Source organism: Molothrus aeneus, chromosome 6 (genome assembly GCF_037042795.1).
Source record: "Molothrus aeneus isolate 106 chromosome 6, BPBGC_Maene_1.0, whole genome shotgun sequence".
NCBI classification, from domain to species: Eukaryota; Metazoa; Chordata; class Aves; order Passeriformes; family Icteridae; genus Molothrus; species Molothrus aeneus.
In genome coordinates this window covers 36,503,128-36,529,990 of record NC_089651.1, presented here as the reverse complement: position 1 = coordinate 36,529,990, position 26,863 = coordinate 36,503,128, and the positions used below count along the sequence as shown (strand labels likewise).

At 36.1% G+C, this 26,863-nt stretch overlaps 1 protein-coding gene across 1 annotated transcript in view; it reads right to left on the bottom strand.

Moving 5' to 3' along the window:
- Positions 1-26,863, bottom strand: part of AKAP6 (A-kinase anchoring protein 6) — a 257,416-nt gene that overhangs the window by 3,152 nt on the left and 227,401 nt on the right. The window contains exons 12-14 of the mRNA XM_066552840.1: positions 23,813-24,028; positions 3,303-6,360; positions 2,894-3,188 (exon numbers count right to left, since the gene is read on the bottom strand). Of these exons, the coding sequence (XP_066408937.1) occupies positions 2,935-3,188; positions 3,303-6,360; positions 23,813-24,028 (3,528 nt within the window). The 3' untranslated portion in view covers positions 2,894-2,934. The remainder of the gene's footprint in view (positions 1-2,893; positions 3,189-3,302; positions 6,361-23,812; positions 24,029-26,863) is intronic.

The following is a 26,863-nucleotide window of genomic DNA, read 5'->3' as shown; positions in this document are numbered from 1 at the left end:
GGAATTACACATTTAAATGAGCTTACAGCACAGGTGCTTCAGGAAAAATAATGGTGTTTGCCATTTATCTTTCAAATTAAATAATGTGTTTTTAAATAGTAACTTTTTTCATAATACACTTATGGGAACAACATTTATCTGTCACATTTTAAAAGATGTATTAGTAATAAATGTAAATTACCTTTGGAAAATCAGTAATTAGCCTCATCAAAAAATAAACAATCTGCCACCAAAAAGATAATCTTTAGCATAGTTAAGTATAATAACTGTTATTTGAATAAGTTAACAAATTAGGATAGATTGCTTCTGTAATTCATTCCCCATAGCATGAGAGATGAAGTTAAAGCATCAAGCTTGTGGATGGGGGAAGGGAGCTCAGACTTTAGTGAAACCAAACCTAGCAGCTCATATTTTCATTTTTGGTGGGTCAGAGATAAACTATATGTATTCTAGAACTTTACTACTGGGAATAATACAGTACATAGTTTCCATGGAAGTAATGCTATATGTACAAGTTAAGAACCAGTGTATCTTCCTACATTTAAAAAGTGGGAATGTAGTGTGAAGAGCTTTGTTCTCTTAAAATAATTTGTCAGCCACTGGGCAAAAGTGGAAGCTATAACATAACCCTATTAAGTTGTTGTATCCAGATTTTGCATTATATTTTATTGCATTGTGGGGCATTTTTTATTAAACCTATCCTCTATATCCAATCTTAGAACTCACACAAACTGCATATTTTCATTTCCAGTCTTATAGAAAAAAAAAAAATCTAGCTACCATGCAAATAACTATAAAGTTCTGAAGAGTGAGGTAAGTTTATGCAGTATTTTGAGATCCTCAGAGCAAAAGTACTATCAAATTGAAAAGACATGTCATTTTCAGTGAAAGAATGAGAACAAGGATAAAATCACACTCAATACAGCAAATATTCTTCCTCAAAATAATATTATAAAAATGAGTGAAAAAATGAGAAAACTAGTAAAACAATAACTTGGAAAGCTTATGTTTATATCAGTTTCAGTTAACAATCTCAGACTTTTGTCATCATCTCAATTTCCAAATAGAGACTTCCATATACTTATAATCAATTTAATTTAATTCTAGAATACATAGAATTATCTATGAGTTTTGTAATTCATAGTTGATTTCCATTGCTTCTCCAATTGTTTGGATGTGTCCAAGTATTAACCTAATTGGCAATCAGCAGGTCATGATGGCCTATTTCAAAAACATTCCAGACATATCCTCTTTGCTATGATGGTTCCAAGATAATGCATTAGTCAAACAGAGATGTGTTGAGATAGCAGCAAGCTGTAGACTATTGCTGTCATAATCTAAAGTCTTTGCTAGAAATATATATGTGACTGTGGGAAAGCTGGGTAAACCACCAATAAATGGAAAGCCCAAAGCTTAGAAATATAACATAACAAAATCAAAAATGAGGAAGTTAGATCTCTAAGAGCAGCAAAGAAATCTATTTTGTATAAATCAGATGTGATCCTCTGCTACAGCTACATAGTTTGCCATAGGAGGGTACTAATGTTTTCCATGGGCAGTGATGAATAACAGCCTTTTCTCCTGCCAACGTCTTGGAATCATAACATAATTTAGGTTGGAAGGAAACTTGAACATCAACTGGTCCAACCTCCTGTTAAAAGAAAAGCTTTTTTCAAAGGTAGAAAAGATTATTCAGGGCCACGTCCACTTGAATTTTGAAAATCTCCAGAGGTGGAGACTCAAGAACTCCTCAAGGAAACCTGTCCCATGCTTAGCCTTGTCTTTTATAGTAAATTCCCTTGCTACAGCTTCTGGCAAGCAGCGGCATTTGGAATTGGATTGGCATTTGGAGTTGCTGTTCTGGCTGCGGTCTGCTGGAGGAGTGTTTCCAAAGACTAATGGCATTTGATAGAGCTGTGCTGGCTTTTGGGTCACCAAACTAGTGAGACTCAAAACAGCAGTGCTGAATTCTAGGAACTGATCCAAAAGTGGTTTTGTAGATCCTCTTCCGTAATTAAATGTGCAGCTATTGTTCAACATTTATGTGAGGTTAGAAATTCCAGATTTGAACCACTTTCAAACACTGGTAGAGATCAGGGCCACCTTTTTGCCTTAGGTTCCATCATCTTATTCATGTTTCAAAATGCTTACCACAGAAGAGGACCGAAGGTTGCAGTACTGCTGGGTATTGGACAGTCATCAGTTTCCATCTCCATTACCCTCACATTATATACTTTCATGATGTTGTAAAGATTTGTTGTTTTGGAAACCTCAGCTTTTGGCCTAATGATATGTTGTAATAATTCTGTTCTTAATAATGGCTTACTGAATTAAAATAATGGTTAACTGGCATCAGGAGATTACTTATTATCTTTCTGTTCTCCAGTCTGCTTAGCTATTCTTCATGGTTTGTCTGGAAATGTTGTAGAACTCCAACTCACTAGTCAAACAAACTAGTTCTTGTAGAACTGGAAGTTTAGCTTTATCAAGTGCTTTTGAACCCCTCCTAAGACCAGATGCCTGCAGAAAAATGCATCAATGAGCAGGAATGGTTTCTGGTTCCCTCAGCTGAGGAGGGAATGGAGACTGATATATTACGTTGGAGGAATTCCCAGGTTCTGCAAGATAGCAGACTTGTTCCAGAAGGGAGCAGCTCCAGTCAGTGCAAAGCCAAAGGGCAAAAAGCAATTCGTATTCACTGCATTTGTTGACTAGTGGCATGTAAACTGGGATTATAGTGTAATCAAAACAAATGACATAGCACTATCATGAAACAGAAGCCCTGGCTGATGATTCATCTCCTTTCATTGTACAAAAAAAAGTTAAAAAAGAAAAGTAAAAAAAAAAGTTAAAAAAAAGTTAAAAAAAAAAGTGCAACTTGTAGAGTACATACCTGTTTTTAGAATAATCTATGTGCCTGGAGAGGGTTACATTCTATCTGTGCATATTTATATGTCTTTCCTTATGAAGTTTGAGGAGATTTTCTTCGCAAGTAAGAGTTTTTCTGTTCTGATGTAAACCTTCCTTTTTCTGTGAATGACCAGGCTTTATCTGAAACTCTGTACCTGAGGCCTCTTCAGAAGCAGCAACACATTCTTTTTTATCTTCTGTTCCTGGTGATTTTCCTGCACTACTCTTTTTAGTGCTAACCTCTGGAGAATTCTTTTCCAAACTTTCATTTCGTCCATCTGAAAACAGCAAATTATCATCAGCATTTTTTGAATTACTTGATGTACATTTTTTGTTAGTATTTAGAATATTTATATAATTGTCATCCCCACATAAGAAAGATAAATCCCTACCTTCAGAAGAAGTTTTTAATTCTAATGACTCTGGAGTCACTTCACCTAGTGATTCTGCAGATGTTTCAGAAATAGGGTTAGAAATAGGTTGTTGCTGCTCAACTTGTGCTTCAGGAGAACCATTAGAAACAGACTGTTGCTGCTGCTCAACCCGTTCTTCCTCAGGACAGGCTTCAAAGAAACATTCAATATCTTCTCTCTCATCTGTGAAGTCCAGTGGCACAGGAGTGCTGCTCTTTTCCTCAATGTATTTGATTACCTCTCCACAGTCACTATCATGAGAAGAAAGTGAAAGATAAGAATAGAAGTCCCCTTTTCTTAGCTGGATGGGTCTGTGAGAGTGCTCTAACACTTTTTCCTTGATCTGTGCTAATGAAGCTGGAGCAGATGACTCATATTCAGGTTGTGACTTACTTTTCAAAGCTGTTGATGCCATGTCTATTATCTCCCTGACAAAATTGTGTACTGAGCCATCTTCCATGGTTTTTTTATCAAAATCAGCAGATTCACAGTTACAGCACAAATCAAAACCATTGGCTGATGAGTTGCATTCTGCTTCACTGGATTTCAAGGCTGCACAGCAATCAGGAAATTTTTCAGTAGCATTTATTCTATGTTGTTGACCACTAGGTAAGGGTGGCTGTAAAGCTGTATCTTGTATGCCTACAGAATTAATTTCTGAGGAAGATTCAAGGCAAGGCTTTTTTGCAGGAGAGGAAGCAACAGAGTGATGATCGGGCTGAAGATGACTTTGACATTCTCTTGGAGGGTTCCTGGATCCAGCTGAAGAAAGAACAGTCTCCTTGCTATCCATATGTGAATCATCTGAACTGTCTGTAAATGCTTCACAGACACCACACTCATTTTCAGCTTCTCTGACATCAAGTGATGCATGAGTTTTGGGGGTTGCTGTGACACCAACAAGACCTTCCTTTTGGCTGCCAGGAGTATTTTCAACATTGCCATTTTCCATATCATCCACAAGCTGATCCTTCACAACCTGAGAGATGTCTTTCACTGGGTGACTCTTTGTCCCTTTTCCACGATCACACGGTATATTCTTACTATTGCCATTATTTTCTGATATTTTCTGCACTGAACCATTCAACAGTGTTTCAATGCTTAATGTATCTGTGGCTTTTGATGTCTCATTACTAACTTCTTTACTGCGCTGAATTTCATCACTGAGGTTACTTTTTCTTTTCTCCCTTGTCAAGGAAAATTTTGGTCTAATCCAGGTTTGGAGCTCATTTTTTATATAATCAAGTCCTGAAATTAAATTGCATTCTTCATAAATATCCTCATCAGTTGCTATACTGGAGTCGTCATCTTCATCTTTGATACCTAGCTCTTCCTCAGTTAAGGTAAGGGTGGAACTTGAAAGCAAATCACTGTCATCTTCATCATCAGTACAAGCAGAAGTGCAGGAGACATTAACAATCATGCTGACATTGACATCACTCTCATCAGCTACAGATCTATTAAGATGTTTCCTAAATGATGCATTTGAATCTGGTATTTTATTTCTGTGCAGTACAACGTCTTCAGAGCAGAGAGAAAGATCCTCACTGCTGCTGAGTTCAGTGAGAGAAGCTGCTGAATCTTCATTGATTGAAGATGCAATATCTAGAGACAGCTGTCCAGTAAAAGACATTTTTTGAGAGCTACTTTGGAGTGTCATATCAGAGATGCTGCGCTTTATTTTTTGATCTGAAGGACTCTGGATATTCTCTAAGCGATTCAGAAGATCTAATGTCCTTTTACTGAGCTCTCCAACAGAATCACTGCTTGCACTTATGTCTCCAGAGCCATGATGACTGAAAAGATCTTCGTTGCTTTTGTAGGAAGTCAGCCAGCTCTCCAAAGAGGCACTTCGCTGAAGACCATCTCCACTTTTAAAAATACCTGAGCTGAACAAATCACCTACTACCGACAGAGATTCTAAAGAAGAACTATGAGATAAAGTGGAAACCTGTCTTGTATTCTCTGTAACAGGTAATTTTTTTACAATTTCTGCAGATTTACCAGAACTGGGATCTGATGCTCCACAGATACTTGCCAGATTATGATCATGAATAAACCCATCTGGTTGTGACTCTCCTGACTTATGTTCGGATTTACCCGGTATTTTGTCAAAACAAAAGTCATGAAACAAACTACCCTCTGTATGTTTTTTTTCAATCTGTGATTGTTTCATTATCACTGGTAATTTGAATTTGGAGCCTTGAAGATATGAATAATCATAAAATGTAAACACATCATGTTTTCCTTGCAATTCTTCTGGACAACCAGGGTTAGACATAGTAATGCTGTCCAAATCCTCATCATTTTCACTTCCACAGCATACAGATGGAGCCAATTGGAAATCATCTGAAAGACTAGTATGATCTTCTTCATCTTGCTTTAGTTTTGGTTTTATTACATTATCCACTTGGATTTCCACATGCCCAATTTCAGGATTACTCTGACTGCTTTCAATATCATTTAGCAAAAAAATTTCTGAATTATTTGTAGTTTCTGTATCACATTCACTCACTATCCCACTCTCACTCTCAGAATGCCTGCTTATGTTCCCACTCTGATACATGCAGTTATATGGTTTTGCCAATGTGGTACCTCCTATCAGATCTGGCAGGGATTTGGTAGATGAAAATGGTGAATCTTTACTGAGACTTTTGTTTAAAATGTTAGACTGCATTACACTGGAGAGTCTGGATGTTTTTTTCAAAAAAGGCATATGTTTTTTTTCTGATAATTCAATATTATGAAGACTATAGACCTGGTAGATGTGAGGATTTGGAGGGGAAGTAATGTTGGGACAATAAAGAGGAATTCCATGATTACTGATACTTTCATCCTCATTCGCATCATTATCACCACATTCTTCTGAGGCAGGTTTCTGGTTTAGATCATCCTTGTTGAGCTCCTGATCAGGATCACTTAAGTCTTCATGAATACTGATGAGCTTATTACTTATGTCAGTTTCATCCCATTCTAGTGCATCTTCACTTGGACCATTTAGATCCATCAAACTGGGATCAATAACATTTAGAGGCTCCTGTAAAAGAAAAAGTCAAAGATTAAAAATATTTACAGCTGTACTTTAAATGTGCTCCCACTAAAATCATGTAAGTTAATGGAAGTAAAGTGCATTTTTGGAACAATGATCACTAATAGGCTTTTAATTTTGTTACGCCTTGTGTGCTATTAAAATGATCAATTAAAATGAAACCAATTACATTTTCAAAGATTTCTTAGACTTCTTTGTTTCTTTTTATTTGCTGTCAAAATATAATACAGAAATTTTAGTTTAATATATTAATTGTGGTTAGTTACTTTATATATATAAAGTTTTTTACTTGGAATCACAACAGGAGTATGTTAATGAAAAACATGCAATTATGTTGGATATATGAAAAACTTTCTTAACCTGCTTAAGTTTAAAATAGTTAAGATGTAAAGGATTTATGAAAGGATTTTTGAAATGTTTATAACAAACTTCTGTGTAGTCAGCCTTAAAACAACAGATCACAAGTCTTGATGAATTTTTGCTAGAATTTGTATTTATTCTTTACCTGATAATAAAGGCAGTACAAACGATCAGTAAGTAAGATTAATGAATGTTGATACGTTCAGCTGAAAGATCAAGTACTACATGAGTTTCAAATAATGTCTGCTCTGGTACCTTTCTCTGAAAAAGGACTGATAAATAAGTTTGAGAAACTTAATTTTCTTTTTAAAATATTTGTAACTTTCCAGTAATGTTTGTTATTATGACTCAGAACAAGTGATAACAAGAATTGTTCCTTCTAGAAATGTGTGGAAGAGGAAGAACACCTTGACAAATTTTCTTACTCAGATGTGATTTGTCAAGTGGCCAACAGTACCAAACCACTTTAAGCCCTTGAAAATAAGACTGTAATGATCCCTGATTTGGGGGTTGAGCACAAATTAATTTCACTTTATGTTTCTATTTCCTGGGAGGCCTCCATATTAGAGAAGGCTTTGCTTTTACAAGGAGTCTTGTAATAGAACTGTTGACTAATGTAGAATTGTTTAGCTTAAATCATCTGAGCAGCTGAACAGTAATCACTGTATCCAGAAACACAAAACTTCTTGGTTTCTTCCAAGAAACCTTTCAACTCTGATCTTCTGCTTTTTCCAATTTTCTTTGAGCAAGTGAAGTTTTTAAAATATAGCATTGACATGATGCCAAACAGCAAGAGCAAATCCCAGGAAATATAAAGCAGATAAAATGAAGTCCAACAAAGTGCAGTTCTGCACAACTTAGTTACTGACTTAGATTCATCAAGACTCGGCCAAGGCTAATTGTGCAGGGAAAAGCATGTACTTCTGACTTCAATTCTCAGCTGGAAACTCTCTTTGAAGTACGAACTAAAGCTTCACAGCCCTTTTGTGAGCTCCATAGCTAGGACACAGATTTTGGGCTGGGACACTTTGCAAGACAGGGCATAAGTGATATGAACCAAGCTATTCTCTCAGGAGAAGCCCTACCTACATGCTGTTCTTAAAAGAAGCTTTCTTGTCCTGTGTCATTTTGCATGAAGCAAATATTAATTTGGTCATAGATAGATGAGGAGAATTTTGTCCTGCAGTGCTGTGTTTGGCATGCTTAACCAGCAAGAGACACAGACACAGATAGTGCCAAATCTCTGCTCCAGTGCCTATTTAATTATGGATCTAGGTGGCATTGTTTCTGTGCAAGAAACAAGGCTATATCATCCCAGTATGTCCAGTAAACAAAAGGCTAAAACAATCAACGGAAATCAGGTGGAATTATTTCCCCCAAACTGGACAGCTATCCAGCATTCATCGAGGTGATGTGATTATTAACTTATTTGATAAATCAAGACTCTCTCCATCTAAGATAAATCTATGTGCACCTGCTTCATTTGGCTTAGCTGTAATGTAGGTCCCTGAGTCCTGCAGCTGTGTTAAGAGATCACATATAATAATGGGCAGAACTGCAGGTGTGAAAGAATTTTTTTCATTCTTGGCAGGTTAGGAGGCCTTTGGTATTTCATAAATCTGTCATGACTAATGTTGAAGGTTTGAGTCTCTTTGTGAATCTGCCGACCCCAAAGTTTTTATAGAGTACCTTTGCTAGAGTTCTTTCTTTTTCCACCATGAGACATTGGCTAAAGAAAAATTCCTGTGAAAACATGCATTTATTAGACAGTTATGGCTATCAAAGCAGTTCTGTACATTGTGGAGTCCAGAAATCTTTATTTGGATTTGCCAGTTTGCCGTGTTTTAATAAAAGCTCCTGGTTTGTACTTAGCTGGACTCAGTTTCCCAGCTGTAGATGACCCTTAAGTAACATTTAAGTAAAATGTAAGAAAATACAATTATTTGAAAACCTGTCAGATTAAAAAAGAAATCAGATTCAATGGCTCATTTTCTCTGCGTCATGTTTTACAATCCTGTCATACGCAGCATTAGGAAGACATGGCTGTGGGAAGTTTCCTAAACTGCTTGATTTTACTGTTTCACACTTCTGCCAGCTGCATGAAGAAATTACTAAAGACAGGAAATCAGCAGCAGGTTCCAAGAATTTTATGTTCCATAGAATCTGATTCTGTTTCAAAACAAAACATTTGGTCCTCATTGGTCAGGAAGATAACCTTCCCTCTGTAAATCAGCACTTGGCTGCTTGTTTGTTCAGCAAGTCAGATGGACTAAAACAATAAAACATGTAGAGTTGTGACCTCAGCCCATTCATCTTCACTGAGTGCTCCCCACTTCAAAGCCTATTTTTTTATTCTTAAAATACACATGCTTTTCTGAGTCCTGGTATATACTCAGAAGTTTTGCAGGCTTAACTTGATGGCAGGGGATTTTTAAAAATGTTTATTTTATTTTATTTAGTTTTGTTTTATTTTATTTTCCTTCAGATTGTTGCTTATATTTGCAAAGACTCTTATGTAGATATGGTCATTTTACTAATATAGCTTTCTCTCTCCAAGGAACTGACTAAATTGATATTAGTAAATTACTACTGTAGTTATAAATATCATATCCCTTGGAGTACAACTTTAGTGGTTATCAGCTACACTAACAGCCCTTCCAAAGTACAGGAAAAGTTTTAACTTTGAAACAAACCACTCAGCTTAAGTCACACACATTTTGTATCTGGCATTTTTAGTACAGGTATATATTTTCCCTATATTTTTTTTACAAAATTTACTGAACTGTTCAAACAAGGAAGAGATTGAGGTAGTTTTTGGAAGTGCCACACCATAGCCTCTGGAATAAATCTCTGGAGTGAACAATGGAAGGTGGTGTCACTCTAGCTGACATTTTCCCCGACAGCAGTAGTGAGGTAAAATCCCAGGAATTTTTAGGAACCATTTTTATCATATCAGATATCTCTTTTTCAGGCTGCTCAGTGCACAGGTAGGATGCTGGATGATTAGAGTTACCATGTTAGTAATAGATTGTTAGGTTTTGTCAACAGAATGTTTAAAATTCGCCAACCTTATGCTTTACTTGGTGTTATACAGAGGAGGGTACAAATGATAAATGTCAGATAGGGCCAGAGATAAATTCTGTTTGCTCACTTTACTGGGAAAAATGGTGTTGCTTCTTCTTCTATGTTTGCCATTTGAGTGAACTGTATAGTATTGTACAATTCATCTTCCACAAAAAGTAGATGAATCTTCTACTTCCATTTCCAATTGGGAAAGATTTACTTGCGTAAGAGCTGCAGCATGTTTTTTATTTTGTTTCAGTTAATTAAGAATATGTCTTTCCTAAAGAGTTTGACTCTCTAGGAAGACTCCAAAAGACATTCTACCTAGCCTGGATCAAGGTATCTGAGTGACTTGGTCCAGTGAAAAGAGTCTGTGTATGGCAGGGGAATTGGAACTAGAGGATCTTTGAGGTCCTTTCGAAGCCAAACCATTCTCTGACTGCATGATTCTCTGATTCTATGATCATTCTTGAAATGCAAATACCCAAAAAGGAAGGGGTCTATCCCAGACAGACATGCTGATCTCCACATGTAAGACAGATTATATTTAAAGAGAGTCCTGGAGTGTGCTACAGAACATCACATTTCAATGGAGTGAGCCCTCTATGCTGACTCTTAAGCCCTGGCTTTGCTGGAGTCTGTGGCAAAACATTGCAAAGGTACCTGTCCTGTCTGGCAAAAACCTTTTTGATACAGGTTGATGGCACTAAATTTCCTGGAATTCAGAAACTTTTTTTTTATATATGAAAGAATGTGTAAGTAAAAATGTGTATTTAATTTTTTCTAAAAATGGGTAGGTTTAAAGTAGGTCTGAGTGGTCTCTAACACTATAAAGTCACTAAATACCACTACATTTAGAGAAGATCTCTAAGATCAGTAAGAAAAGTAAGAAACAGCAAATAGTTTTGACCAAGAAAATAAAAAAATCTCAATGTAATAAGAATCAAAAGATGCACAATATTATGCATACTCCTATTTTTTGCATATTTCCACTAGATAAACACCACTTAGGAAGCATATACTGTTGCATGAAAAGTTTTAAGTGAATAATCAATCAAATTATAGACTCAGAAGAGGGAAAGGTTAAATTCATTCTAATGTATTTGAAAGCGCTGCTTTAAGGATTTTAGCTATTCCTACTTTGAATCCAGAACTATTTTGCTCAGGAAAGCATTCCCATTTCAGTGGGATAACTCTTGTGAGCACAATTAGGTGTGTGCTTAAATCCTTGTAGAGTTGGTGTTTAATGACTAACCAGTTACTCTGCAGAAAATGTTAATGGGAAGAAATAAGGTTATTAAGCCAAATAAAGATATTTCCTCAGCCCCAACGCTCTTTAAGGAAAAGTGTCAAAATGAAATTTTTAATTTGTTTTTTTTTTTACTAAAACAAGAATAGGTTAGCTTTTTTCTGAAGCAAATTATATTAAACAATGATTCTCTGTTTTGGCTTCATTTGCATGTGCTACTCCAGTACAGATACTTTGTGTTGGTGAAACAGGCCTGTAATGTAACCCCTACGTACTATTATATTTTTTTAAAGGAATTAACATGAAAAAAAGAGCTTTTACAATAATAAATACAAACTCTGTTCTTCCTCCTTCCCTGCAACATATCCTTCAGTTGCTGTGGCCAAATCATCCAATCTCAACTTCATTTAAGGGCCAGGGAAAAAATGAAAAAGGACAGAAAACCATCCCACACCTCCAGGAATGTGTGCACATTCAAGGAAGACAAACATGATTTTGTCTTTTGGAAAATGCAAGCATGCGAAGTACTTCTGCTGAGGGAAATAGTCGTGTACAGTGCCACTTCACCTCTGCCTCACTTAAACTCATTTTTTAAATGGTGTTCCCTACATCACAGTCATCAAAAAAACTATCCTCATTTCCCAACATCAATTTTTAATATGCATAAGCATATGCATAATATTCCCTGTGCATAACACCAAAGTGGCCAACACATTACAATATATACTCAGAATATATGGAAGCAGCATGCTTTATCACAGATCATGAAAAAACATACATGAGCTTACGTATTTGTTACAACTGCAATTAAAAGCAAGTATGCATTTATTTCCTGAGAAAATAAGAACTAAATCTGTGGTAATCTCTTACTGCATTTTACAGTTATTATTGCCTCTCTCAATGACATTACATGCTCAATCCTGCACATGCAGAGTTCCTCCTGCTCTTTTAGGGGTCATGTATGCTTACAGGTAGTGCCAGGGTCCTACATGGGTGGTTGTATGCACAGATTCCTGTACCACGGGAAGGACACAGACTTTGCCTCTGCCCTCAGTAGCCACAGATATCACCTGCAAGGGTCTCAGCATAAACCGGGAACAACAGAGACTCCACCTCTGCTCAGGTCTCTATGATGAGGTTTGAAGTTCTCTGATAATGCTCAGAAATAACAGTTTAAAGGACTACTATTTTCATACCTAGGTTTTAAAACAGGTAATTTTCTTTATCATGGCAGCAGGTTTGTGGGCACATCTTCTAAGCAACAGGTAAAATAACTGGAGTGGCATTTTAACAGGTTGCCCAGCTGAAAACTATTAACTACTACTAGTAGGAGAAGTGTTTTAGAACTCAGGGAAAATGTCCATTCTCTAAGCATTCCTCTGTCATTTCTATGTCACTTGATGCTGGGTAAAATTCTGGGGTCAGTTGTGCCTGCATAGGAGTCGTATGAGGGTATTCTAACTCCCTTGGTAAGCTGCCGGCAGTGTCAGATGGACAAAAGAGTGAAAGGCTCCAGCCTCTCCATCACACTCCACTCACACATCACACTGGAGTGTGCAAGCCAGGCTGAAACAGAAGGTGAGCCATGTCAGCAGAAGGCCTGCAGGAACTAACTTTGATCACAGATCAAGGCAAAAGCAGGGACTCAAGGAGTTCGGTCCCTGCTCTGTGTCCAAAGGATCATTGTTAATGACCTACCCATTATCTGTTTTCCATCCTCTACAGAAGCATTTGCCTCCTTTTTTTTTTTTTTTTTTGCAACTATATCCTTTCTAACATCTATGTTTCTTATTTGCTGAAGAATCCCTTTAGATGTTACTAGAAAGAAGAACATCTATAACATTTTTATATTGAGTATATTGTCATCCAAATAGGTTTACAATCCCAGACCTATATCCCAAGTTGTGTATTTGGGCTTTTTTTTGTGATGAGAAAACCTGGCTACATGACATATTTTACCAACTGTTGTTTTTACTGCTTTGTAGCTTTCTTTTCATCTGTCAAGAGGTTACATGACAGGATTTTTTGCCCTTGAATGTCATTTCATATCTCACCTTTACTTCAGAGAAATATATGTTTTTCTTTGTTCAAGAATCCATCACAAGCCCTTTATGAAACTCTTAGAAAAACACTCCTGGCTTTATCTAAATCCAAAATGTTTCCATGCACACATAGTTCAGAACAGAGCAAATCCTGGCACCACACCTCAGTACATGCCCATGCAAGTTGGTGGGAGTTCATCCATGCAAAGTCCCAGAATTTGACCCAAATGGCTTCTTTATAGTTAAGACTATAAAATATCCAGAAAAACCAGGGAACCTGTGGAACATCATATTAATGCCAAATCAATTGCATTCCGCATTTAGATGCTCATAAAAAAATTTGTACCAACAAAGCAAAGTGGCACAATAAAATCACTGTTGCATTCTCTTTGTACTAGTTAAGAGGTCTGCAAACTGATAATAATACTTTCAATTTAGTTTCATTTACATTGGAACTGGTACTCCTTTAACAGTGTATTCTCACTTAAACCAGAACAACTCAGTGGATGCTATGAATGGACTCAGTAGATACAACAGGCCTCTCCAATCTACAGCAGGCACATCAGGACACCAAAATCATGGCTTTTTAAAGAGCTTTGTTTCAGCAGAAATGAGGGTCTGTGAAAAACCCTGAAGAGTGAGAATCACCATAGAAACATAGACAGATATAAGGTACAAAAGAGCAGGACATAAGCCCTTGGGAGCTTGACCTTAGAAGAAACCTAGAAAGAAAGTTTTCTCATGAAGAGCTGGAATAAAGAGACTTGAATTTCTAAATAAAAACTTCTTCCAGTATACTGGAAAGGGAGACTTTATCTATTATTTATGAATAACAGGACTGCATGAAAAATACCCATCCCTATTATCAGTTTCTTCTTCTGAATCAGTTGAGAGACCACCAAATTCACATTATCAATGAGAATGGACTCCCTGTCCCCCTTATTTAAATTTTCAATGCAATTTCTCTGCAATTTCAGTTCTGGCATTTCCTGAAGTGATTGATTCATCATTTGTAAATTTAAAACATCAACTTGAAGGGAGACAATAAGCAAGGATTGTTAAATCAAAGGCAAGAAGAATACTGTATATTACAAGTACTTGCACAGTCTGCCCACCTATGGATTTCCAAGTGCTAAGTTAAACACCACAGCTGTCAGTAAGTGGTAGGGAGTTCTGGCAATGAATCAAAATTACAATGGTAAGCACTTTGAGGCTACAACAGTACAATTGCTCCTTGCCATTACACAGCCTATATCTAAGAAAAGCTGCTCTTGAAATGTTGCAATATAGAAACACTGGCCTAATCTCCAAATATAAGCAGTCCCTAGGTAGGCAGAGCTCCTTCACCAAGATCATCTCATCTTTGAACTTCCAGATTATTTTCTTTTCACCTTTTCTGGTAAGTGATGATGTTTATACGTCTCTCTATACATAATAGATGTCAACACAGCTCTGGAGCTGGCTGGAAAAAAAGGATTGGAATTTCCAATCTAAGCTAGTACATTGAATAAGTCCTGTGCAGTGTCTCAAGTTTGATTTGGTCACTTGCAAAATTATTTGATATAAGCAAACTTGGTAGAAATTCACTTGGAAAAAGCCATAGTAGACAACGATACCTTGCTATTGTGAGGGGTTTATACATGCCTGTCTTAGTTACACAGAGTAAAATATTACAATAAGGAGTAACTCACTGTTACAAAATCACTATATTGTCGTTATTCAACTTTCTTCTCTTACAGGTGAGTTTATTTTAAATGTTACACAGGTTAAACTTGGGCTCAAAATCAAAACATTAGTTGAAGATTTCAGTCTATCCACAATTACTATTTTCAGTGCTGGTGAGGCACAAAAAGTCCAATACAGTTTAGAGTTTACAAAGTAATAACTGAGGGGCACAGGGCTATTAGTATTAATGTTATCAGTAGAAGTGTTTTTAATATACAGTATAGAGCTCTAAGTCTTTCATGCAGCTGCTCAGGTTTTTACTGAAACTGTATGTTTGACATGTACTTTTTGTGTAGTGCTTAGAAATTTTGGAACAGTTTATGGTATTTTGTTTTGCACTGAAACAATATTCCTCCCCTTTTAAAAATAAAAATGGATTCTTAGAATAAAGTGTCTTTCTGAATTGTTCAGTAAACCAGTAAAGCTGCTGAATGAGCTGTGACTCCATAAAGTTTAGGAACTCATTTATTATGTTTGTAGATCAGACACTGCATTTATTCACAAAGTGAATCTCTCAAACTTAGCTTTCATTAGAGCTGCGGGGAGGCCCAGTCCTTCTCCCTTCGCTTGAGAAGGTGAAGCTCAAGAAGATAATTAACCATGAAACAATGAGGAGGCTTGCTGGGTAAGCACTAGTGTGAAAACAGTTACTCCTCACAAAGGAGGGGAAATTAGCTGGCTGGATAAAAAAGGAAGTGTCAGACAAGACTGAAAGGACTGCAAGTGTAAGTAGATAGCTCTCACATTATTAATGCAATTTTTTAACATTTAAACATCACTGGTTTCTAAATTTAAACGCACTTAACTCTATGTGTTAGGGGATATTAACATGCCATTTAAAAATAATTTTTCTTAAACTTTCCATTTTCACATTTCACCACTTTTAGTCATGCTTCCCACGCATGAAAAAAGTCACTGCCTCTTAGTATTGTATTCTTGTTTACAAAGTTGATGTAAACAGAGTGTTCTAAAAAGATTCTGTTTGCTCATTGTATTTTACAAACTCATTATTTTACGTTAATACAGGTCTTTTTTATGAACAGAGTTTCTCTTGATTATACTGTTTCACAGAGTAAAGACTCATGATATGTCTTTCCTTTCAAAACTTCCTTCGACTTGAACAGTGTTCCCTGGAGCAGCCACATTTTTGGCAGAAATTCAGTTGTATGCTATGCCAAAAGAAATAGAATAAACAAACACTGCTTAACGCAGCTGGCTAGGTAATTTACATATTACTGCACACATCAAACACGAAGACCTGGATATGGATTAGAGCTACAACAATGACACAAACATCTTGTATATAAGGAGAAATGAAACTTAGATGATCCTTGCTCATTATTTACATTTTATTATTTAATGTATATTATAGTGTTACTATAGTACCTCTGATATAAATGTATGTGCATATATAAATATTAAGTAGATGTATTTATTATCATTTCTGTATGTTTTACAGAAAAACTATGCTAGAAATGTCTTGGTAAACTGTTAAGTGGGTACATTTTTGAAAGTTTTCTTCTGGTGAAAGCACGCAATCTAAATGGCTGCATTACAGCTTTTGGAAATAGCAAAACCCCCTCCAAATACAGTGAAAACTCTCTAGGCATATTGTAAAACTTCTTCACTGTACATATAGCATAGGTAGGCCTCCAAATCTACAGGTTCATGTGCTTTCAAACAGCAACAGCCATTTTAGGTGAGACCAATAGTCCATTCAGCTGAGTCCATCTCCTGAGGTGGTTGCTAGTGAATGTTTATGGAAAAGTTAGAAAACCCTCAAACACATAGAAGAATTTAGAAGCTGCCCTCCCAAATTTGAGAAGTCAGCCTGTGGGGACTTTCAGAGTTGGAATTTAATAAGCATTAATTGATGTCTCCTTCATTAATTTATCTGATTACTTACTGAAGTCATTTGTATTTTTACTATCCTCCACATCCTGTAGGAACAAATTTCATTCTTATTATTCACTCCATGAAAATAGCATTCCCTTTTGATTGTTTTAAATCTCCTGCCTGATAATTCTGTTGGATACCTTTTCCTTTGTGTGTTAAGAAAAAAAGAGTAAATAATTGTACCTTAGTTATTTTCATTTATTTTAAAAATAGTTTTAACTGTATTCCTGTCTGCTTAGAGCTGGTGCAGCTCCTAGAATATCCTATAATATTGAACAATGAGATACTGACTATGCATATACTTCCTGAAGATCCTGCAAATATATTTCCATAGTGGCATAAATATTATGGCCCTATCATCTAATATGGAAGGCCCTTGTAAGATGGAAAAAACTGCAGTTCAACCTATCAGAAAATAAGCTTTCTTCCTCTTTTTCTAAAAAACTATTTTGTTTGGAACTCTTAAAAAAAAAAAGATCTGAAGATTAGCCTCAATTACACTCATATGCTGTTCCTTGCAGAATTGGATTGATTAGACATGCAGAGCAACAAGTCATTAAATTAACTAAAAAATCAGAAGTTTGTGACTTTCATATTTCCCTTAACTGTAATTTTTAAAACAATCCTGGCTTGAGTCATGAACTTATGATTAGTGGATATCAGGCATCTAAATAAAACACTGACTTCATCCTGTAATTTGAACACAATGCATTGCAATGAGAGTCAGTGTCTGCTGAGCACTATTAAATATCTGACCCTGTACTTAAGTGCCTAAATAGGAAGTGAGTTCTTTTGAAGACCACTGTCCTTGAAAATTAAAACCTAATAATTTTAGCTTTTATTTTTTAATGAGGTATTTTTGCTGTTTAAATGGCATTTGACAGTTCTTTCAGCATCGGCGTGCTTTGGAAGCATATTTCCAATTTCTGAATATCACTTATTTTCCCACTAAAGCTGATTATTCCTGAGAATTTGTCTGGTTTGGCTGGGGCTATGAGTTTGAACTTCCCATCATTTTACAAAGCTGTGGCAAAACATGACATCTGCCAGAGTGAGGGAAATGGTGGAATAATATATAGCAGATTGGTGAAATGCAGGGAGTATTTCACCCTTGGATTTTTACCTTTTACTTTTAGTTGTGACAGAAAGATTTACAGTCTCTGAGGATGGAGTAGAGCCCTCTTTTGAAAGACTTAAATATATTTATTTTTTTCTTTCTATTCACTTTAAAAACCTCCTGTTGTAGGAGACCATTCAGGAGACTCCCAAGAATATAACAAAACATTTATCTGAATTTTGACTAAAGTTGACTGGTTCTGGAATTTAGATTTAAGATCTGCTCAACAACAAGGGTTTTCCCAGCTTTTTTTTACCAGATCATCCAGACTCTGTGCACTGCCATGATGACTGCCCTCATAACTATGGCTGGTCCTCAAGAAAATTATAAGAAACGCAGAATTTCTTGCAAGAATGTGGGATGTATTACCTATCTTCAATTAAGTTCAAGAAAAATCTAGACCTAGGTTCAGCATCTGCATAACTATATTTTAGATTCTACTGGTAATTGTTTCATGTCACAAATCAGATATGCAATGCAACCCAGAAGCTCAAAAGCATACACACCTCAAGTATGAGGATGGTGCATCATATTACAAACTCTAAAATCAAATATCCATTCACTTGAAAATTGAATATTTTAAGGAAGCACCAAAGTGAGCAAATGCAAGCCATCAAGACAGTACTGTCATTGACTATATGGAAGAGATCCAATACCAAAACAAAAACATAAGTCATTAAATAATTTGTAACGGCTAGATCATGCAATGGGTGTTCAGCATTTTACAATATGTAATGTGCCCTTTTCATCCAATTAAGTTAATCATCTCTCAATACTTTGCTGTGGTAGACCCTCCTGATGAACTTCTAAATTTTATGCAAGATTTTTAGCTAGGACTCACCTTATAAAATGATGGCTTGTGATGAAATAAGAAACTTTTAGAAACCATGTTTTTAAAGTGCAGCTATCTAGCAAATAACTGAACAATGACAGATTCATTTTTTGCCCCTGAAACAAGGGGGTTTGTGTGTGTTTTTTAAGCTTAGAACAAATGTCATTCTATGGGTTGAAAAAATATTGCATCAGTGAAGTAAATATAGAGAAGTGAAGACACCATGCCTAACATTATGAAAAACTGCTTTCTTTCCCAGAAAGCATCACAGAAACAGATAAATAGAGTAAAAGAATAAAGATACCAAATCAGAAGCAATATAGTATATTTAACAATTTGTTTTTCCAAATGCATTATAAAGAAGGAAACCAGGAGGTTGTCGAGTAAAAATCCTGAACAGCCATTTAAGCAGGCTCTTTACCTCCTAAGGAACAAGCTTGTGGAAAGAAGTGCCTTTCTTTTTTATTCTTTTTCTTTTTTTTTCTTTTCAAGTGAGCTGTCTCACCATTGCAGATTTTCCCAAGTCCTTGCAACTCTAATTAAAATGTGGTAATTGGTTATGTTACCTCAATTACCATGATGCATGGACATTGATACAAAGCGACACCAATTGAATCCCTTGGGTGTTATACCCCAAGGCCATCCCATTTATTGTGGCCTTATTATTTTCAATTATGTGGCTGGATGTACAGCATACTTTCAAGCCAATACAGATGAAGGTTCCACTGGACTTTCAGTGTAATATACACGTAAGATGAGTCAGAAGAAGAGAAATATTTTTTTTCATGAGGTATAGTAGTGAACTTGGTGATCAGACAAATTAATATTTCAGACATTTTCAGGACAATGTGAGAATTAGGGCACCTTAACCCAAATTGCCTTAGCTCAAAACCTCCATTTTAAATGCATGAGTAATACTGTCCCTTCAATAATTAGCCCTCTCTGTTGAATAAGAAAAGAAATTGTCTGCTCCATAAAACAGGTATGTTTCTCATTCAATGAATGAGCATTCTGGATAAAAAGCAGTTTCCCCACTCACCAAAAAGGCAGGAATATTGAATGGCAGCTAAAGTAAAATCCACTAGAAACCACAGGTTTTTTCCTTTCTCCCTGTCCCAAAAAAGTGAATTTCCACGGTCACCTCATTGCAGCTTTCTATACAGAGACATACCTGATCTGGGCAGGACATACACAAATTGGAATCCTCTGTAGCAGCTGGAATAATCCATTGAGGTAAACACATAATTTGCCCTGGGTATACCACTGGCTGAGCAAAAAGTTAAAAAAAAATTGCCGAAACAACTTACATATTAGCACTTTGACTTAATTTATGGGCACAACTATGACTGAATCTCTCCCAAAACCAATTTTTAAATTTTCAGTCTTCCAAGTACACTGTAGCTTCTAAAGGAAAGTGCATAGTGAGTTAAAGCTTCTCCAGCTGTTGAGCAGGAATTTTAGATGGCAATTTTGAGTTTAGTTAAATGAAGATTGTTGCTATTGCAATTGCCAGGCAGTATTCTTTTTCCTTTAAGATGATTGCTAGCAGGGTCTTGTTAGACAAGCTATAAGGCATCTGTGTAATCCTGAAATTAAAATTAAGGTGATATATAACATTATATCAGCAAAATATGGAATGATAAATCTGGATGAAAAGAATTTACTAGAAAAAAAACCAAACCAAACAAAAACAAACAACCAAAAAAAAAAAACCCAACACCAAAACAAACAGATGGGGGAGATAAAAACCTCTTTTGCTGAAACAAATTAGGACTGCTTCCAGTTTTCGGAGGTTTTTTCACTTTATGAATACCTCATTCTATATAGCTAGATTAACCTACTGAATCTAATAATATTTCATCTTTCTGGAGCCATTCTTATTGATAATTTCACATTCTACATAGAACTTTTCGTTTATGAGCTTTTACCTGACTGTAGGTGCATGAAGTACATGTCAATAACTTGTTATTTGTAAACTTATGGTGCCCACTATTGCAAAAGGTGAGCAAAACTAAAAACTGCTGAAGACCATAAATGAAGACAATTCAAAAGAAACATAAAAGTTTTCTGTGGTTAATACCAGCATACCTTTGTAACATTTTAAGTGGCCCAGATAAGTGACTGAATGTAAAAAGGGGCAGAAAGGGGACAAAGGAAGATCCCAGTACACAATTAGAAAACAGTAGAAGATGAAGGTGACTCTTGCACTGAGGCTATACAATTATCTGGGGTATCTTATTTACTGTCAGCAAGTTAGATGCCATGAATGAGTCAGATGCCATCAGGCTATAAAAACATCTCATTTGTTTTCATAAATTACAGTATTTTGTGAGCAACCACAAAGACAGACTTGTTACCAAGGGATATAGTTTGTGTGCCAAGACTGGCACACCATCAAATACAGAGAGATACGGTAGCAGAAGAAATGGTTCTGGTACCTACCCAAGAAATGACTGCACAGGAACTGAGTGAAAAGGAAGGTTAGAACATGCCAACTCAGGCAAGGAAAGTCAAAGAAATCCTGCAGTGGCTGGAGGATATTTAAATGTTGAGAATATGGATAGTTTTATCAGCAAGAGAAACATGTAGATACTGACATACTTAAAAGAAGCATTATTATAAAGCAGCCTAAGATGAGAGGTTCCAAAACAAAACAGTGAAAATTAGATGAGCATCATGAGCAGCAATTTAGATGGCTGCTATCTTTCAGCCGAAAGAATGACACACCCCTCAGCCAGTGAAAGTCAGCTCAGCCCAGCAAATAACTCCAGACCACCCCAGGCAAAGTGGGAACAAAGCGGTGGGTACATTGTGAAGTTCCAAGCCTCCAGATATCAAGTGAGATTCTGTGCTCATATCCTCACCATGCCTCAACTCCTGATCAATTGCAATCCCAAACAGAAACACAAGACTCCACTCCTGCTGCAAGAGCAGCACCAAGCTCTAATTACCTCCTAAAAGTTTATTTAGAGCAACTGCTTCCATACAGCAACTGGCCACACGCAAAAGAGGACAATATGTGTTCATTACAGTAACTTGGACCTCTGTCAGCGCTCTCTAACATATCTCACAAATGCAACTTCTTTTTGTTCCAAGTCAAATAGGAGACACACATCTACTAAAAAAAAAACCCAAACCTGCTGATCTGTGGTACTTTACCTTTAAGATAACACAGCTAGTATGTGGTTCACTCCCTCTTGGGCTGTTACAGACACAGCAATACTCAGCCTCTAACAAAAAAAAAAATCAGGATTCTGAGAGCTCTTTTTTTGTTTGGTTGTTGCCTAAATACTGCACATACTTATTTCTGAAGCTCCAAAATTCAACTGTTCTTCTACTGCTGGTCAGATCATTAAATATTTTGTGTAGCACGAAGCAAATTTATTAGCGCTATTGCTGCAACACATTAGTAATATGACTAAAAATATTCCTAAGATGGAACTATCACAAAAACATAACCAGCATTTCTCAAGAGATTAAAAATCTCTGCTACTGTATTTTCTTTCTTTATCAATCTTTTCTTTTCCTCAGCCTCATATTTGTCTTCTAACCCATTCACTTGCCCAGCCTATTTCATTGATGAATTCTTTTACTTCTGTTCTCATTTCTTGCTCTCCCAGACTCATTAGCATCAAAACTCTCAGCAACTATTGAGATGGCATTAGTCTTCTTTTATTTCTTGACTTTCCTCTCAATTAAATGTAATGTATTATTTCAAACTTCTACCTACAATTTCCATAAAACTTCTTTCTGGATCCTCACTAGTTCTGTCTTTAATTCCACTGAAATTTCTGTAATATTTTCTCACAATCTCACTTATCTTCACTTTTTACATTGCCAGTTGACTAATCCCATGCTTAAAAAACCAACACTAACACTACATCTGCTTTTCAGAGATGAGTTCTTTCCATGCTGCCTCATACAGAGCCCCTTTTGGCTTGTCCTAACAGTCTGTTCAAACCTCTTCCTTCATCAAGTCCCATTTCTATATCAATACCTAAAGAAAAAGAGACAATAAAACAGAGGAGCCTTCCCATGTTATAAGTTATGGAAAAGGCAGGCAAGCAACATTATTATTACCTTCACCAGTTCATTTGTCCAGAGCATCCTTCTCACTAACTCACCATTTCTTGGGCTGTTTAGACTAATAGGATTTTCACTCAGGAACTGCTAGAGTTTCTAAACAACGCCTTATATATCTTCATACTGTAGGACCCTAACTGAACCAGAGAATTATAGCTTCTGTTATTTTTGTAAAGGAACTTTAAAAAAAAGAAGTCAAAAGTAGTATTTCACTGTTAGTCAGATAATTGCTAAGAAGGATGTGTCTAGATATTTTTCCTCTGCTTTGCTTAATAAAAACCTAAAAAAATATATAATTTATTCCCAAATCTCACCAAGACTCTTCAGTATGTGAACTACATAGGAACTACATACATTGTTGTCAATGTAGCTGCAGTATACAGATTTCAGCAGTGTCATAGTTGCAAAAGACATGCTGAGCCAATTCATCCATTACAGTCAATGGTGTTACAGTAGGGATTATTTTATTCCCCCTGCTTTGTAATATAGTTTTATGCTGCGGAAAACCAATCTAATTCATGCCACTTAATGGATGGTTTAAGCAGAGTGCTATTTTGCCTCTTAGGAATCATTTCCCTGAGATAAAAGCAAATTATTACATTTTACTTATATTCAAATAACAGAGGATTGTATATTAATCACATACCCGTGGCATTCTATGTGAAATACACATCTACTGCTGGGATGCTAATTAAAACCAGTCTTACACAGGAAACTCTTCTTCTAAGATCTACTTACAATCAGTAAAATATGTCTCTGGGCCCGGTTCTGTTAGGTACTGAGCAACTTAGCAGCAGTAGAGGATTTGGTTTTTCTACTGGGTGGGATCAGATATGATGAGATTAAATATCCAGCAAATACAATATGTATATGTGAGTTTATATTATTAAACAATGTTGTCCATACAATACTGTGTGAAAAACTGAAGATTCATTTGTAGACAGTAAAGACTAAGAATGGCATCTCTGCTGGAAGAAAACACTCAGAGATGGGTATGTTTTTCTTGTGCTGAAAAAGTGTTTCTTGTGAAGAATGAAATCCCACGAGACCTTTTTAAAGCAAGCATCACTCACCGAGTCTTTTTCCAATCGCTTCTGTAGCCTGGTTTGCCAGTGGACAGCTTGCATGACAATGGCTTCCCACCTCCTCTCAAGGTTTACGATTATCAGCTGCATGGACTGGTGATCTGCATTTAGGTTGCAGGTCTCCTGATCATCCAGGAGGTGTTGGCACAATCGCAGCACAGAGGCTACCCCACGGCGCCTCTGCTTGATCTCAGAGCATAGAGACTGAAGGACAGACAAACAGCAGATGTCAGCATGGAATACTTTTCAAACTGAAATATTAATTATTATCTGATATTTAGTGGTGCCCAATCTCTGTCTTGCAATATTTTTTTCAGGTCTTCCATAAATTCCCGTAATTCTGTCAAAGCTTAGTGTTTTGTTTTCAGATAAATACAGCCTTAACCTTAATAGCACAGACAGACTACGTTCAGTCTTCTTCAAACAAATGCCATACATAGCTAACTGTCTCTATAATGCTGAAAGTTTTATGGTGTAGACTCGTTTATTCTTCCTTTCTTTTTCATTCAACTGGGTCACATCTGAAATGAGTTACCCTGACAGTAATCAGCTTCAGAAATTCTACAGAAAAATAAGAGAGAAAAGTTGTAGTCATGCAATGAGAATATGTATATTTTTAGAAAAAAACAATAGAAATTATGGGTCATATGTGCCCTGTCACAGAAGAAACATTACAGAAAGAGAAAAATCAGTATAAAATTGTTTAAAGATGTTTTTTGTTATCATAAAATATTTTCAGGGTAGTTCCATATTCAAGTAAATGTAGGAAAACTGTGACAAGTGTATCATCCCTGAAAAGGAGTAATTCACTGCATTTACTTCATATACTGATTCCAGGGCTACTGAGAATGCAGTCTGACGTAAACTGGATGATGGGAGACAATTGCTAAGCCCTAATATTGAAACTTGATGGGAGCCAGGATATGTTGGTTTTCCACCAAAACCCTAAGAAACTGTACTGAAAATCTTGTTGAGCAGCAGAATAAATAATGCATCCTACATGCCAGAACTAGAGAGACGTTGACCACCAGGGAGCAGTTAATGGCATGGGTTCTTCCAAGCATGGTTTTATCTGTGATTATACTCTACTGTCACTGAACATCAAACCAGGATTTTTTAAACTCATAACAAATTTTAATAATAACATCTAGGAAGCTGGGGTACAGAAGGCAGAACTGCAGGTGAGGATGACTGCTTCAGCCCAGTTTCTGAGATCCTTTACTTTTATAACATTGCATAGCTCAAGTATTCAATAGTTATCATAGGGATGTGCTACTCCTGAATTTAACAGGACTGTGCTCTACACATGGGAGCTTTACAGATAATTTAAATTTTAACTTGCCAACATCTGTTTCCCTCTGTGGGACACCACAGATGAAAGTGCATGACCCCATGAGAAAATCTGAACTATCATCTTTTTTGAAGACAGGGTGTTTGCCCCTAAACTTCCAGTTAATAATAAGAAGCAAGTAAAAAAAAGCCACAATATCTCTCAAAGCTGTTCAGAAGTGTTAACTGATAAAAAAACAGGATCACTTTTCTTAATTTTATTAACAAAACAAAAACATTCTATAGAAAAGTGAATTCCAGTTCCAGTTTTTGTGTCACTGTTTCTTTAAAAATTGAAATTTATAATTAGAAATGTCATGACTCAAATGAGTGTTTTGCTGCTGTTCTTGATCAATAATATCAAGGTGAAAGTGTGAACCAAAATGTTGGCATATACAGCTAAAAACATGTATCTTTTTGCATAGGGATAGTGTGCAAAAGACAGGGATTTCTTTTAAAGCCTTCAAGAGAAATGATGATTAAACGCACAAACATAGTTGAATTACTAATCTACTTTCACTAGCACAATTGGGCCATCCTAACAGATTGCTTATTAATCAACAAGGGTAAACAAGGCAATGCAATCTCATTTAAAGCAGAAGTTTTAGTGCCTAAAAGTATTTGTGTTCAAAATGTTATTCCCGATAAGCCTTCATTAGAAGACATTTTAAAATGATTAAGTACATTTCATTGTAAAGTACACTGAGTAGTATAGTAGCAGGTGGACATTTCATACAGATGTTCCACTTATTGATATAATGCATTCTATAGCTATTTAAATTACTCTAACTCTATAATAGCTAGAATTCTATTACTTCTGTAATGAGAGAACCCTGTACCTTTAATATTTCTGAATTTTAAATAAGGTGAATGACAAATTCCCAAACCACTATTTATGGCAAAATATGACCAGGAATTTTATTATTCAATTTATACCAGAGCTGCATTTTCACTTGCATTTCCTGAACTTGCCCTTATTTATTTTCCTAGTGTTCATTACTAGTTTCCTTTGTAGTCCTTGATGTAACCACCACGTCTGGCACATTTCCCTTCTGATGCTGTTCATTAGCTTAATGTCAGATCAGGAAAAATACCAGCCAACCCAACCAGACCAAAAAGTCTATCTAAAGTCAGTGTTCTTATTTTACATTTTATAACAGCTAGGCAATTCAGGTTTTTTGGAACTGATGGTGAGTTATACACCAATCACAGCCAAATTTATGTAGGTCTGCATTAACTTCATAGAAGTCAATATAGCTCAGAATCAGGCCCCATAACATTAATTTACCTTGATCTATCTGATTAAGTCATCCCTTATAAATATTGGTCTTTTCTGATACAATGCCTTTTAACATGATGAGGTAAGGAGAATTGCATTCATAAGCCATTATAGGGGACTTTAAGTGAGGCCTTTACATTGTGTTATCTGAAAGCAGAGCTACAGCGTCCAAGTCATTTCTAATTTATATCAATTTTACACCAGCATAATAACAGTAGCTTTACTGAAGCTATTTCTGATTTACATGGCTGTGACAGTACAATTAGGCCTATGGCACTTTTGTTTCAATTTTATTACATGATATTACGGTTAATATTAAACAGGAGAAGAATGAAGTGCTTGTATCTAACAGTGTATTGAAATAGTTGGCTATAGAAACAATACTTTAAACCCCAGAGAACTTAATCATGTAAAGACATCTTTAAGCCCTA